The sequence below is a fragment of the Rhinolophus ferrumequinum genome, chromosome 24 (assembly GCF_004115265.2).
Source record: "Rhinolophus ferrumequinum isolate MPI-CBG mRhiFer1 chromosome 24, mRhiFer1_v1.p, whole genome shotgun sequence".
Taxonomy (NCBI): Eukaryota; Metazoa; Chordata; class Mammalia; order Chiroptera; family Rhinolophidae; genus Rhinolophus; species Rhinolophus ferrumequinum.
In genome coordinates this window covers 38,753,708-38,766,860 of record NC_046307.1, presented here as the reverse complement: position 1 = coordinate 38,766,860, position 13,153 = coordinate 38,753,708, and the positions used below count along the sequence as shown (strand labels likewise).

The window sequence follows — 13,153 nt, the reverse complement described above, 5'->3', positions numbered from 1 at the left end:
TGACAGGTCAGGATTCAGCAGTCTCCTGACCATTTCCTGGGTAGAATAAGTAGAATGAGAAGTGACTAGAAATGAAATTGTTATTACACAGGCCTTTCTCCCTGTTTAGGTGAGGGCTCTCAAGACTGGTAAAAGTTATTTGTGAGTGAACAGCAAACAAAGCAGCTCTACTGTTCCCCTCTCCAGTTTCCTAGGAAGGGTTGAACACCTACAAACAATGATTAAGCATTATGGTTTAGTATCTCTATTTAAACTGATACAAAATATTTGACCGCAATCCCGTCTTACCATGATGCAAGCCATTTTTCTGATACATATTACTTGGCAAGGTGTCTCGGTTCCATTCAGACGGCCTTAGCATCCTCTCTTGCTGTGACGGTGTGAGTTGTTCACTATACTCCCAGAAGTACCTTCTCTTGCCTCTCTTCCGAGAGGATATTGAAGTCATCTCCTTCAAGTCTTCCACGGAATCATTTTCATAACCTTAAAAGAAAGAAAGCCGCCCCCCCACAACTTTTAAGTTCCATAAATTTCAATAAACCAATCAGGACAAACAAAAAAAACCCTTCTATTTGTCACTTGATACATTTCCTTTCATCTGAAAACATCATGGTTTATTATTGTCATGTCAAAGATAATAAACCAGGTCCATAATGTAACTTTTAATATAGAAATCTCATAAGATATTCAGAGATCAAAAAACATAGATAATCACACTATTTATCTTCCTGGGGTTTCTCTTTGGTTTTTGTAAGTTAGTGTATGACACACTTGTTTGTATAATGAAATATAGCTACAGAAATGTCAAAAGCACCATTAGATGAAAGTACTTGGCCACTATACTGTGATTTTAAAATGTCTTCTTTCTAATATTTATGCATCTGAAACATACCCAGACAGAAGACTGTATCTATTTCTGGAATGGTATCCTACTAAGCAGAATCTGTGAGGCAGCAGTGGTTTTCTTCCTACCTCCCAACTTATCCCTTTTGTAAAAGCATAAAAATGAAAGTTTTCACTAGGCTATCAAATTAAAAACTCATTTGCTTAGTCTAACTAATATTTTACTGGAAGGAATTTGTATTTACTTCACTTTTTAAGAAGTTATTTTCCTTGCTAATGGGAAGTTTCAGAAAATACTTAATTCTGAGCTGCAAGAAATACTGGTCAGACCCAATACAGGATGACCTGTCCGTCTCAAATACCCGCAGAGAACGCCTATCTTAGATGTACTCCACGTATTTAGTGCTAGGTACATGGGGCAGTGGGGATGGGCCGTGCCCAGGATGTACACAGCCCTACTAGCTAGTCAGAAAAAACTGGGCAGCACTGGCCAAGCAAAAATAACCACTTTCCCTCCTAAAAAGCATGACTCCTCTGGAACTGACACTAAGAAAGTGATGACATCTGTGAGTCTGGGGAAAAAATTAGGATTTTACCAGGTTTTCTTCAAATTCAGAATTAAGACTATGATTGCATTTATATTACCTTGTAGAAAAGGCAAAACTACAGGGACAAAGTGGTTGCCAGGAGTTGGGGGTGTAGGGAGAGGCTGACTATAAAGGAACACGAGGGAAATTGGGGGAGGGGGTGATTAAATTCTTCCATATCTTGCTTGTGGGGTGGTGGCTACGTGACCGCATGCACTTGTCAAAACTCACAGAAATGTACACTTAAAAGGGGTGAACCCATCCGCACAACTCGTTATTTGACAGGCTCCCTCAGCTAGCAACTTGTATGCATATATTTCACTTACACATATTTCATTTGAGACTTGTAAGAACCTGGTATAAGAGGTTATTAACCCCATTCACACAAAGAAACATGCTCATGGAGGGTGTAAGTGATTTGGCAGAGCCTGGGACTGGCTTAGGCCCCCTGATTCAAGGAATCGAGCTCCTACTGGGCTTCCCACTTTCCCTGTGCCTATCCAGTTAAAGGTCTAAATGGATTTTTTTTCACATACATTCCACGTTAAATTCAAAGGCTCATGAAGATTTCTATTTCTTCTGTCTCACCCAAATTAGTTACCAGTTTTATTTGTTTATGTATATTCCAAAAATGCTTTTTCCAAAAAAAAGTATTTAAGGGTGGCCAATTTTCTCTGACCTAATATTTAAATATTTTCTACTAGTATACAACATAAATTCACCCTAAATTCACACACACACACACACACACACACACACACACCACACACCACACACACCCCACAATGGATTTGTTAGTTAAGGTCATCTACCTTTCAACTCAGAGACTACCACGATCTAGTAGAATGCAGAAAAATTATATTCCTAGACCCTCGTTCTAGCATTTAAGGTAATTACTATTTCCCAAAGTATGTTTTGAGGAATACTATACTACAAGATATGCCTTCATCCCCAAGTGAGTTCTATGGTCAGGTAGGTTTTAGGAAGCTCTCACGCGGCATCTGTCTCTTGCCAAGTCACAGCACACATAAGCAGATTAGAAGACAGAAGTCCTAACAGCAAGTAAACCTACTCAGCTCTAAGTTAGTTCCATGAAAACAGGGACCACGTCTAGTCTGTCCACCTCTGTATGGCCAATCCCTACAATACCTAACACACACAGTGCCTGACACAAAAGGAGATACTCATTTAAAAAAAGTGTTTTTTTTTAACAAATGAATGATTTGTTTAAGGCAGCCTTTCCCAAGGAGGCTTTTCCCTTCGTTTGATGGGTCACCAAACCGATCTAACTCATTCCTTCCTGACTGATTATCCAAAGGAAGTCAAAAAGGCTTCTTTACTGCCTAGAATGCCGATTACACATCCGTGGTTAGGGAGGACGACTGCCATGAAGCTGGTAAAGTCAATCGTAAAAATGTTTAGGAGGGATTACAAAATAAACTCATTCTGCGGGCCCAATTCTTAGTCTTACAACCATGTAATCCATGACCCCAAGCAGTTGTAGCGTGTCCACAGAATAGGCTCTATTAAAACTTGGGAGCCAGTCCAGAAACAGGACTGAAAGTCCATTTTACACCTTTCCTGGAGCTTTGTAGGCTCAGGCACTGTTTTAGTGAACTGCCAAGAACCAGCATCAAGGGACCCAGTCATCACAAAAGGGCCTTTGTACACTGCTGTGAATTAAACCAATCAGCCCACTCTACAGCTAGCGCTCTGAAGAAACTCTAACTATCCCCACGTTTCTGCTTCAAAGAATTTCCTCCTGCTCTTCTCACCAACAATTCACTTTCTCATTCCTGAAGTCGCTTGTTTAGCTCTTTCTTTAAAGAAAAAGGGAAATTTTCATTAGCAAATGTGAATAGAGCCCAAATTACAACCACAAAATTGTGCTTAAAGAATGTCATTCATTAAAGTTTGTGAGAATTGTCCAAGTAATACTAACCAAAGAGGTTTTACTTCAAGTCAACCGGAAGTGAGTAAATGAAATGCCGTCCAAACGTTTAGCATTGTTACACAGTGCCAAGAGGGGAGTCGTGCGGAGCAGAGCACCAGCTAATCCATCTCTGCTTTACAGCAGAGCTGGTTGCTTAACACCAGCAAGAGAATGTGGCATGACAGGACACCAACTGTTAACACTGGTTCCCCCTTTCTATCACAGTCAAAAGGCTGAGAAAATAGAAATGAGGGTCAGCCTATCAAGAGGTCTCTCTTCATGGGCCTATTCATCTCTCAACACATTTATCCAGGTGAAACCAAGTCAAAAGATCAAGAATGAATTTAAAGTGGAGCTCCAAGTCAAAGAAAAGCAAAACTACAACTAGAAGTGGGCTAGGCAGTATAGTCCTCGCCTGGTTGGTGATGGTGAGATTCCCTTACTCCTGATTTATACAATCCTTTCAGCACCAACAGGTAAACTTCCCTCGGTGGTTATTACGCATCTCCTGTCTGTCTCACCCTCCCCTACCGCCCTATCCAACCCTACACATGGACTCAATCAATAGGCTGACCTGCAAGACTTCCGGACTACTCACAGATGGCACTCTGATCTTCCTATGGGAGGAAACAAAGTAACCTAGCACCAGTTACAGAGACAACTTTCCTTGAAACATCTCAAGGCAGATTTTATTAATTTGTTGAGAGAAAAAATTTCCCGCTAAGTAGAAAAGACAATTGTTCTATCTAGACTATACAGAGTTATAAAGTAAACCAAAGAAAAAGCAAAACTCCTTTTCCTCCACATTAAACATAAAGTACCTTTTCCTTACTTGCAACTCCACCCAAGTCAAACAACTTGGTTCTATCAAATACCTAAATCTAAGCATTTGTGTAACAGAAAGATGGCAGTAAAAGGAGTCTTTCAGCAGTAACAGTGCTCTAGTGCCTACAAAGCAGCTACTATGCCTTAAAAACCTTTCCAAAAACTAAATACCAATGTTTACACTGCTGGAAATTCCAGCAATGATCACAACAAAAGGGAATAGGGTACTCTGTGACAATTTATAAGTTTTTTTTTTTTGTAAATTAGTGTTTTATGTACATGTTACAGTATCAATGTTATTTCTGAAAAAAATAACTTTTGCTTCAACTTGAAGGTCTCCTCTTCTTTGTGCATTTTAAACTGTGTGCCACTTGGCAACACCGTTTTCCTAAATCAACTGCACGAGCCAACAGTGGCACTAGCCCAAGCATGTAAATGCTGAAATGAACCAGTTCCCCACAGGTCTCCTTTTCTTTCTCCCTTTTATTTGTAAGCACTGTATATAAAGACAGCAGAGTCTCCTTCATGCTCATTCAATTATAGCATGTCTTTTTCTTAAATGGAAAAATACTGTGCAGATGAAGGACGCAGCAGAGACAAAGCAAAGGCTCTCTCACATTGTCCATCCGCAGGCTTTGTCGGTCATGGGCGTGTGTAACACAAACCATCCTGCCCGGGCTCACACCAGGGCTCCTCACCTACCTCAACTGCAATAGGGGGACATGTGCATCGACAGGAATGGTTTTTAAGCCAATCCATTCTTGGCATCTTGGCACAGCTGCTCAAGAGAGTGACAAATCGGGTCACTTAACATAAAATAAACTGAGAAGGAGCTCTCGAGGAACCAGCATATGAACCACTATGGGAGCAAGAGCAATTGTTTTAGGACTGTCTGAGTAGAAAAAAGCAATTCCATACCCAAGCCAACATGCTGAGTCCTTTAACCCCCAGACTAGGACACAGACAGCCTCCGCAGCGAACCTCCTACCCCAGAGCAGGAGGCGGGCGGGCAGTCACCCCAAGCATCACGATACCTGGTTCCGAGAAAGTGTCGCTGATGTCATCGTCCTTCTCATCCTCGTCGTCCTCCTCCTCCTCCTCCTCCTCGTTCTCCGACAGCTCATGCTCGCTGCCAAAGCCCTCGTCGTGGTCCTCGTCCTCAGCGTCCTCCTCGTCCTCTTCTTCTTCCTCAGCACTACACTTGGCTGGCTGGTCCCCCAAGTTGTCGGAGACAAACAGGGAGTAATTGTGCTCTTCTTTTTTCTGGGATGAATCTGAGACCGACGTGCTGGCAGACAGGCTGCCACTCTCTCCTGCTGCCACGGCCCCGGGCCCCTCCTGGGGCCGGGGGCTGAGTAATAGTTCCTGGGTTTCTTTAAAAGGCAAAGCTGGAGTGGCCTGACCCTGAAGCGGCTCCGTGCCTTTCCTCTCTGGCCTCTTTGCAGCCACCCCGCAGGCGCAGGTGTTCTCCGTGGCTGCGTCCGCGCGGGCCTGGCTCAACGCCGGCCGGCTCTGCGGCTGCGGCTGCGGCTGCGGCGGCTGCACGGGGCTGATCTTTACTTTTGCCTTTTTCACATAGTCCTTACATTCAACGTGAACGTGCACCTTCTCGGCGTGATACATGTTGGTCTTCACCATGATTTGTGTGCTTGACGTGGGTTTACTTGCTTTCTGGATACAGTCTGACAAAGGGACCTCAGCCTGAAGAGTCTTAGAAGAACAAACGGGGGCAGCTGCTCTGCTTGCGATCTTTTTACCAGGGAATGAAGAGGGCAAGGGATTTTGTTTGACACTGAAAAGTGAATCTGGGTAATAAAGGGAATCAGAAACAGACTGGGAGTCCTCGCTATTAAGCTGGGCCAAAGTTGGAGTTTTACTTATGACCTCTTCATCTTGGTAAGGGCTAGAAAAGTCATCGAGACCCAAGTAATCCACTTCTTTTGTTCCCCAGATGTCACAGCTGGTTAGTTTGGTGTACTTCGTTAAATCTTCACAGTATGTATCCCACTGTTCCCAGTTTGAGGTTAAAGCGCCCTCATTATCCAGGACATCTGTGAAAGACTCCAGATTTTCAATGTCTTTGCAGTCCTCCAAAGAAAGGAAGTTGTCTCTAGGATTCTGTTGGTAGTTCATCTCTCTGTCCTGAGAAAGGTTTAAAAAAAAAATTATACACCGTATTTTAGGAAAGAAATATTCACCTCCATCCACTTCCACATATCAAACTGATGAATTAGTACTCCACCTGTGGTCTGTTTTCGTTTAACATAAAGGCTCCTCACTTGACACTTTACCCTTCCATACAACATCGTTTCCTTGGGCAAGGAAAAAAAGGGGGAAAATATGTCCCCTGTGGGGCTTAGGTATGGTCCAAATAGGAAGGGCTCTTGAACTTGACTGTAAACACTCTTCCTGAAGAAAAGTTTACATTTCCTGATCTTTGACTTAGAAGGATTTGGAGACCTCCTTAGAAATGAGCTTCAATTACAAAGCAAATAATGAAGATTTTACCTTCATCACAGAAGAGTCTGTCTTCTTGAGAAAACTTAAATATATAGAGAGAGAGCTGGAACTCAGCCACATACGGGTTAAGACCCTTGGTAAGACCTTGTAACAACTCGTGGCCATGGGGAATAAAATACTCATGAGTAGAGATGTAACTTTTAAAATGTGAGTAAGACTATGCAGCCACTAAAAAGAATGCAGTTAGGCTCTAATGTACTAACATGAAAGGCTGCTTACCATGTATTTTTAGGTTAAAAAAGGTTATAGAATACTGTACCTATAAATATGCCATCCTACTAAAAATATTCATATGATTACATACGCATAGAAAAACTCTGTCAGTAGTACTTACGCTTGGAGAGAAGGTTTGGAGGGTGGAAGCTCAGGAAGAAAATAAGGAAGTTTCCAGTTTCCCAGTTTGTTTTTGTTGTTTTCATTGTTGCATTACTTTAGGGTTTTTTGTTTTGTTTTTGTTTTTGCTTCTGTTTGTGTGTATGTGTATTAACAGCTTCACTGAAGTATAATTTATATACCATAAAATTCACCGTATTAAGTATACAATTCAATGATAGTAAATTAACCAATTTGTTGTGTTCTTAGTTTTCCAGTTTTTATACGCTTCTGTGTTTCTTAAGTTGTATGTAATTACAATTATTTTTTAAATGTTTCTCTTAGGAATTTTAAGTGTCTATTTACCTCCAGAACAAACGATAAGTATGTCTAGGTATTGCTTAAAATTGCCGTATTTGTCTCACATTCTGTGTCATGTGCCTTGCTCAATGTTATCATCCTCAATTTTTCAGTTGAAAAGTCCTTTAGCATTAGGCATGTTAAAAAAGACAGCTTCCCATCCTCCTCATGAAAAACCAGACTTAAAGGTATTTAGATAACCTTTCCTTTTACTACTTTCAATGGGTTCATACATCCTTCTAAAATCATTAGATTGATAGTCACAAGAACCAAATCTGTCCTAATCACATCCTTTTTTCTTTCAGTCATTTATAAATAAAAACTCTACCACAACCCTTTAACCCCAAATCAAAGCAGAATCCAGGAAAATGTTACTTACCAGTTCATACATGAAATCTGGATCTGAACTGTTTGCTAAGAGATCTGTGCTCATCAGAGTCTGTTCCGAAAATGTGTGGCTTCGAAAGGCGTCCCCAAAAGGCGGATCCATCCCGCTTACACTGGGCTACAACAGAGTGGGGTGAATTTCAGAACATTAACAACTACTTCAAGACCAATTGATTACATGTATGTCCCACCCCCATGTCTACTAACATTATTTTCAGGAAACAATTCTGTGTTTTTTCTATTGTTTAGTACATTTAAGAGATTTAACTAGCATTAAAGTGTGGACGTATATTAGGAAAATAAGATGCTTAAACACAGAAAAAGAAAGAGTGCCAACTGTTAATAACAAACACCTAACTTCTAAAAACTGAAGCTTTTTTAACCACCAGAGTCAGCATACACACTAATGAGTACTTTTATTTGGAGATATATATATACACTCTTCAAATCCATCTCTAACTACACTCTCTTTTCTAATTCTCTGAAGTGGAGAATTTCTTGGGTTTCACAAAGGAAGCAGGTCAGTCTAACTCTACTCCTAAGTGAGTCCATTATCTTATTTCCCAAAACAAGCTGGAAGACAATTTGGGCATCTCTAGTCCAACAAATGCCTCCAGGAACGCGGTAGAGATAGGATCAGCCAAATAGCACAAATCCCCTGGGTGAGACCAGAAACTTGGGCGTGAGCTCAGGAGCCTTAATCCTGATCCCTGACAAGGGTACAATTCATTCTATAATAAATAAGAAAGGGAAACAGACTCGGCAACCAGACTTACTCCATCCCTCTTTTCCATTTCAACATCTCTACAAATCACTCCAGAGTGAAGGCAGGGCTCACACTCCTAACTAAAGTGGCCCAAACAGGGAACGGCCTCGCTGTGAAATCCAACTTACACGAAAAAAGAAGATGGGAAAGAATAAAAATCCTTTCTTTGCCTTTTTGTTCTTCTGCAAGTTTCTGCAAAAACTTTAAAAAATGGCATTAGTCTATGAGATCGTATTTTTCTACTCATATACCTTCTACCTACCACGGACTATCACACACACTCTCATATCATGGTTTGTTGTTTTTTTTCATTCTATTTCATTCTTTTCTTTCTCCGATTTTCTCCAGCCCTACCAGGCTGCAAGCTCAAAATAGGTGTTTTATAGTCCTACATTCAAGTATCAGTAAACAGAAAATTATAAATGTCTAATGACTATGCTGCACACCTGAAACTAATGTAGTAGTATTATATGTCAACTGTAATTGAATTTTTTTTCCAATTTTTTTAAAATAGCAAATTAAACCCTGAATGAGAAAGAACGCGAGATGAGCATGTGTAGTGCGCCTGGCAGGGAGTTTGGGGTGCAGGCAGGCCACCTGTCTTTTTAATAGCAGCTAGCAAATCCCCTTTCTTTGCCTCTGCTGCCCGCCTCCAAGTCACCAGACAGTTCCAATAAGTTGCTGATTTCCTGCGCTCACAACATACATGATTCTGCCTAGCGTGACATAGAGCCACCTAAGAATCCCTGTCCTCTCATTATTTCTAGATTTCTCCCCGGCCCTGACTACAAAAAGATGAGGGGTTAAGAGATAACCACCGGAGGAGGAAGGGAAGAAGTTTGGGACTAACTTCTTGCAAAGTGGGGACTAATAGGGCTTCATTTATTGTTTCAGCTATTGCCTCAAAGCAGAACTGATCAATTCGAAGTAGCAGTATAAACAGATATAATCATTCTTAAGACATGTTTCGTGGGAGGTATAGATATGTGTGTGTATGGGTATATATGTACGTGTATGAAAGACAGAGAGGTTGAAGTCCCTCACCATTTCTTCTTAATTACTTTTAAATTCAACAAGCATGAACGGAAAGGAACTATTGGGAAACAAGAAGAAAATGAGAAGATGGAAATAGGGTTTGTGTGGCCGACTAATTTTCAGGGGAGTTGGTTTAGCCCTTATAAAGTCAGCAGATCTGTCCACTTTTTAACCAACTTTTCATTTACCGTGTTCCCTGTATCAAGCTCATTAAACTTAAAAATTGTAGCAGAGGAGGAAACAGAAGCAGTGGAAGGAAGGATATATATTCAAAACTAGCTGAAATCTGAAGTAAGATGTCTTAAAAAGGTAGTACGTCAAATTGTGTTAAGAATCAGAGAACTGCCATAAACATAGGGGTGCATATATTTTTTTGAATGTAATCAATAATGTTGTAAAGATTCTGTAGGGTGCCAGATGGGCACTTGTCTTATTAGGGAGACCACTTCATGGACGGTGTAGACGCCTGACCATTGCTCTGTACACCTGAAGCTGAAGCTGAATAATACTGAATGTCAACTATAATTTAATATACATATAGCCACAGGAATTGTAACAGCTATATATGATGTCAGAGGGGTAGTAGATTGGGGTGGGGGGGTGGTTATCACTTTGTGAGGGGTATAAATGTCTAACTATTACATTGTTTTGGACACCTGAAACTAATTAAAAAAAAAATCAGGGAACTTACAGAACCAATGGTATTGACTTTCTGTGGTGGGAAAATGTAACGCCTTGCACCTACTCCGTATGATTTACCTGAGGCATTTCCAAGCCCAGATCCTGTGAGTCCGATCCCAAACTTCTTTTTTTTCTCGTTTGTAAATTCCTTTCCAGCTTTACTTTTAATTTCAAGACCAAAGATGATTTTCACAATCAGTGGCAGGTTTCCCCAGAATGCCTTCAATTCAACTGCTTGGATCGCTGCCTTTTTTTTTTTTTAAATAATTCTGTTTGAATCTGTGGAACAAAAACACAAAATAAGTTCACTGAAAACCATTAAAAACAAGCTGACCTTTCAAAAAACAGACATTAACAAAGAATACTTTAAAGGAGTACAAAATCAAGTGATTACTATATCAAGTATTTGGTCCTAATACCAACTATTCTATAATTCACCGTTTTTCCCTTTATTTATTTCTAAAATAGGATTGATCAATAAGCAATTTGCCACATTAAAAAAACAAACAAACAAAAAAACCTGAAAAATTAACATAGGCCCATTTTTCCTGTGATCTGAAAGATGTGTTATAGACTTAATGTTAAAGTAAAGCTCCCATTTACTTTATGTTGCGTATGAGAGAACAATGTCTCAACATTTAATTCCATCTATTGTGTAATCATTACTGCTAAATTAATCAACATCTTAAATTACTCATAAAGCTACAAGAGCAATGAACACATAGTGATGGATGATGGAATTTAACATGTCCTCTACATTAAACAAAATCACATTTGTAATGGTATACACATTATTCTTTGAGTTACAAGTGAAAGCTGTCCTTGCAGTAAGAATTATCCCAGTAAGTTTTTAAACGTGTATGCTGAGGGGGAAACAAGAATAAAGACTGCTTTGCAGTGGTTTTAAGGGTTAAATTAAATAATGATTGCAAATCACTTGGCACAGGGTCTTGACTGTGGGAGAGACTTACATGTTAGCTCCCTTTTCCCTCCTCTGTGAAGGCCTTAATAGAAACTAAATAGCTATATCCATTTCATCATCTTTTCATAGATCAGTGGTCCTCAAAGTGTGATCCCAGGACCAGCAGTGTCAGCATGAACCTGGAAATCTGTTAGAAATACAAAAGCTTGGGCCCCAGCACAGACCTACTAAAGCAAAAACTCTGGGAGTGGGGCCCAGCTGTGTGTTTTAACAAAGCCCTCTAGGTGACTCGGACCCTCTCTAAAAGCTGAGAACCACTGTCTACACTGAACTCCTTGCTCTCATTCAGTCTATGTCCAGTATCATTTCTCAGATTAATGTGAAGAGTCAATTTGAGCTGAGTTGCCTTCTGTAGTCAACACATTCTCTGGGCTAGAAGGTTAGAGTGGCACATTATTTCAATTTCAAAGATCCCTTGCTGAACATATAAGAGATAGTCAACAAGGGATGCAATCATTGTTCCACTTAATTCGATTAATAAACTGACAACCATTTGTATTTCCTGGATCTTCACTGGGCTTTCCCCTCTGGTGGGTTGTCATTCCGAGCTGTCTGTTCTAGCCTAGGAAACACCATCATCAAGGGCCCAGCCTGGGCCTAGAAGTAGAATTCACTCCTGCTACAGTCTAAGTGGACTGACCCCAGCCCTGGCCGAGCTGCTCCTGATGTGGCCTCACACCTCGGTCCTGCTGCTGATATGTAATCTCAGCCCTGACGGACTCTTCCTCTGATTCCGCGACAAACAAGGTCAGCCGCCTTGTCTAGACCAAGTACTTAGAGCCCAAAAAGGTATATGATTCAAGTGATGCATTCAACAAAGTGTCCCAGTGTAATTCTGGTCTAACCTGGATCTGGGGAAAAAGTTTGCTTCTCTGTAAAAGCCAAAACTGACCCATACTGGCAACAGCGTTGAGGACTCAAAAAGAGATTGAGTTCTTTTCAACATCTATCTATTTGCATCCACTAAAGATACCATCTACCAACAGTTTGGTTTATCAGTAAAATACTGAACAAACAAACAAACAAAAAAGCCGAAAAGCTAGTTGTAGCTCTCACATGAAAACTATACGAGTACAACATTGGGTAGGTCAACTTTTCTAAGCCTCATTCTTCTCATTTCTCTGGCCACCAAATTTTCCATGCCAGAACACTTCCACACAAATATAAATATTTATTTAAAATTGTATTTAGACACTTGGCCTCAAAGCAAACTTCAGTCAATGCAGTTAGCAAAAAGAACACTTATTTGAGAGACAGGAGACCTGGATTCCAGTTTTGATCCCATAATTGAAACTAAACAGACTTATGAACTGGAGCAAGTTACTTAAATTTTTGCCGTAGCTCCCAGACTGAGGGATTACAATTATTCTCCCTTAACTATGTAATAGGAATGTTATGAGAATTAAATGAGATATTAAATTAGGGTTCAGTAATAAATCTGAAAGGTGATTATTATCAACAGATATATTTTGCCAATGCTTTCTTCTGTCCCATAGCTAGTCCAGCTCAGAAACTCAACATCTGTGACAGCTATTGGCAGCGAGGCTGAATGTTTTAAAGACACCCATTCCCAAGAGAGGGTATCCACCATGTAAAGGGTTGAGCTCATTCGCCTGGGATAGTTCAAGGTCCTCAGTTTCTTCTAGGGTCTCAGGGAGCAGTGAACAGAAATGGGGGAGGGCCAACTCTACCCTCTAAACAGTGGGATCTCTTTCAATTGATAAATAAACTCTTCTGGATTCTAAAACTAGTGACCCAACTTCACAACAAACTATCCTCATCCCCAACGTTTTGCACCCATTTCCCAGAAATGCTTGCTCGGTACCATTCCAAACATATATTGAGAACAACCATGAACAACAAAATCCCCCACCTGAAAGTGGAAGAAAACATAACTAAATAAAGGCTTCTACAGCAATTAC

At 40.5% G+C, this 13,153-nt stretch overlaps 1 protein-coding gene across 2 annotated transcripts in view; it reads right to left on the bottom strand.

Moving 5' to 3' along the window:
* The window catches only part of CREBRF (CREB3 regulatory factor), a 47,674-nt gene that overhangs the window by 20,005 nt on the left and 14,516 nt on the right, over positions 1 to 13,153 (bottom strand). For both annotated transcript variants that reach the window (XM_033096252.1, XM_033096253.1), the window contains exons 2-5: positions 10,328 to 10,528; positions 7,760 to 7,885; positions 5,223 to 6,330; positions 289 to 483 (exon numbers count right to left, since the gene is read on the bottom strand). In XM_033096252.1, the coding sequence (XP_032952143.1) occupies positions 289 to 483; positions 5,223 to 6,330; positions 7,760 to 7,885; positions 10,328 to 10,336 (1,438 nt within the window). In that variant the 5' untranslated portion in view covers positions 10,337 to 10,528. The remainder of the gene's footprint in view (positions 1 to 288; positions 484 to 5,222; positions 6,331 to 7,759; positions 7,886 to 10,327; positions 10,529 to 13,153) is intronic.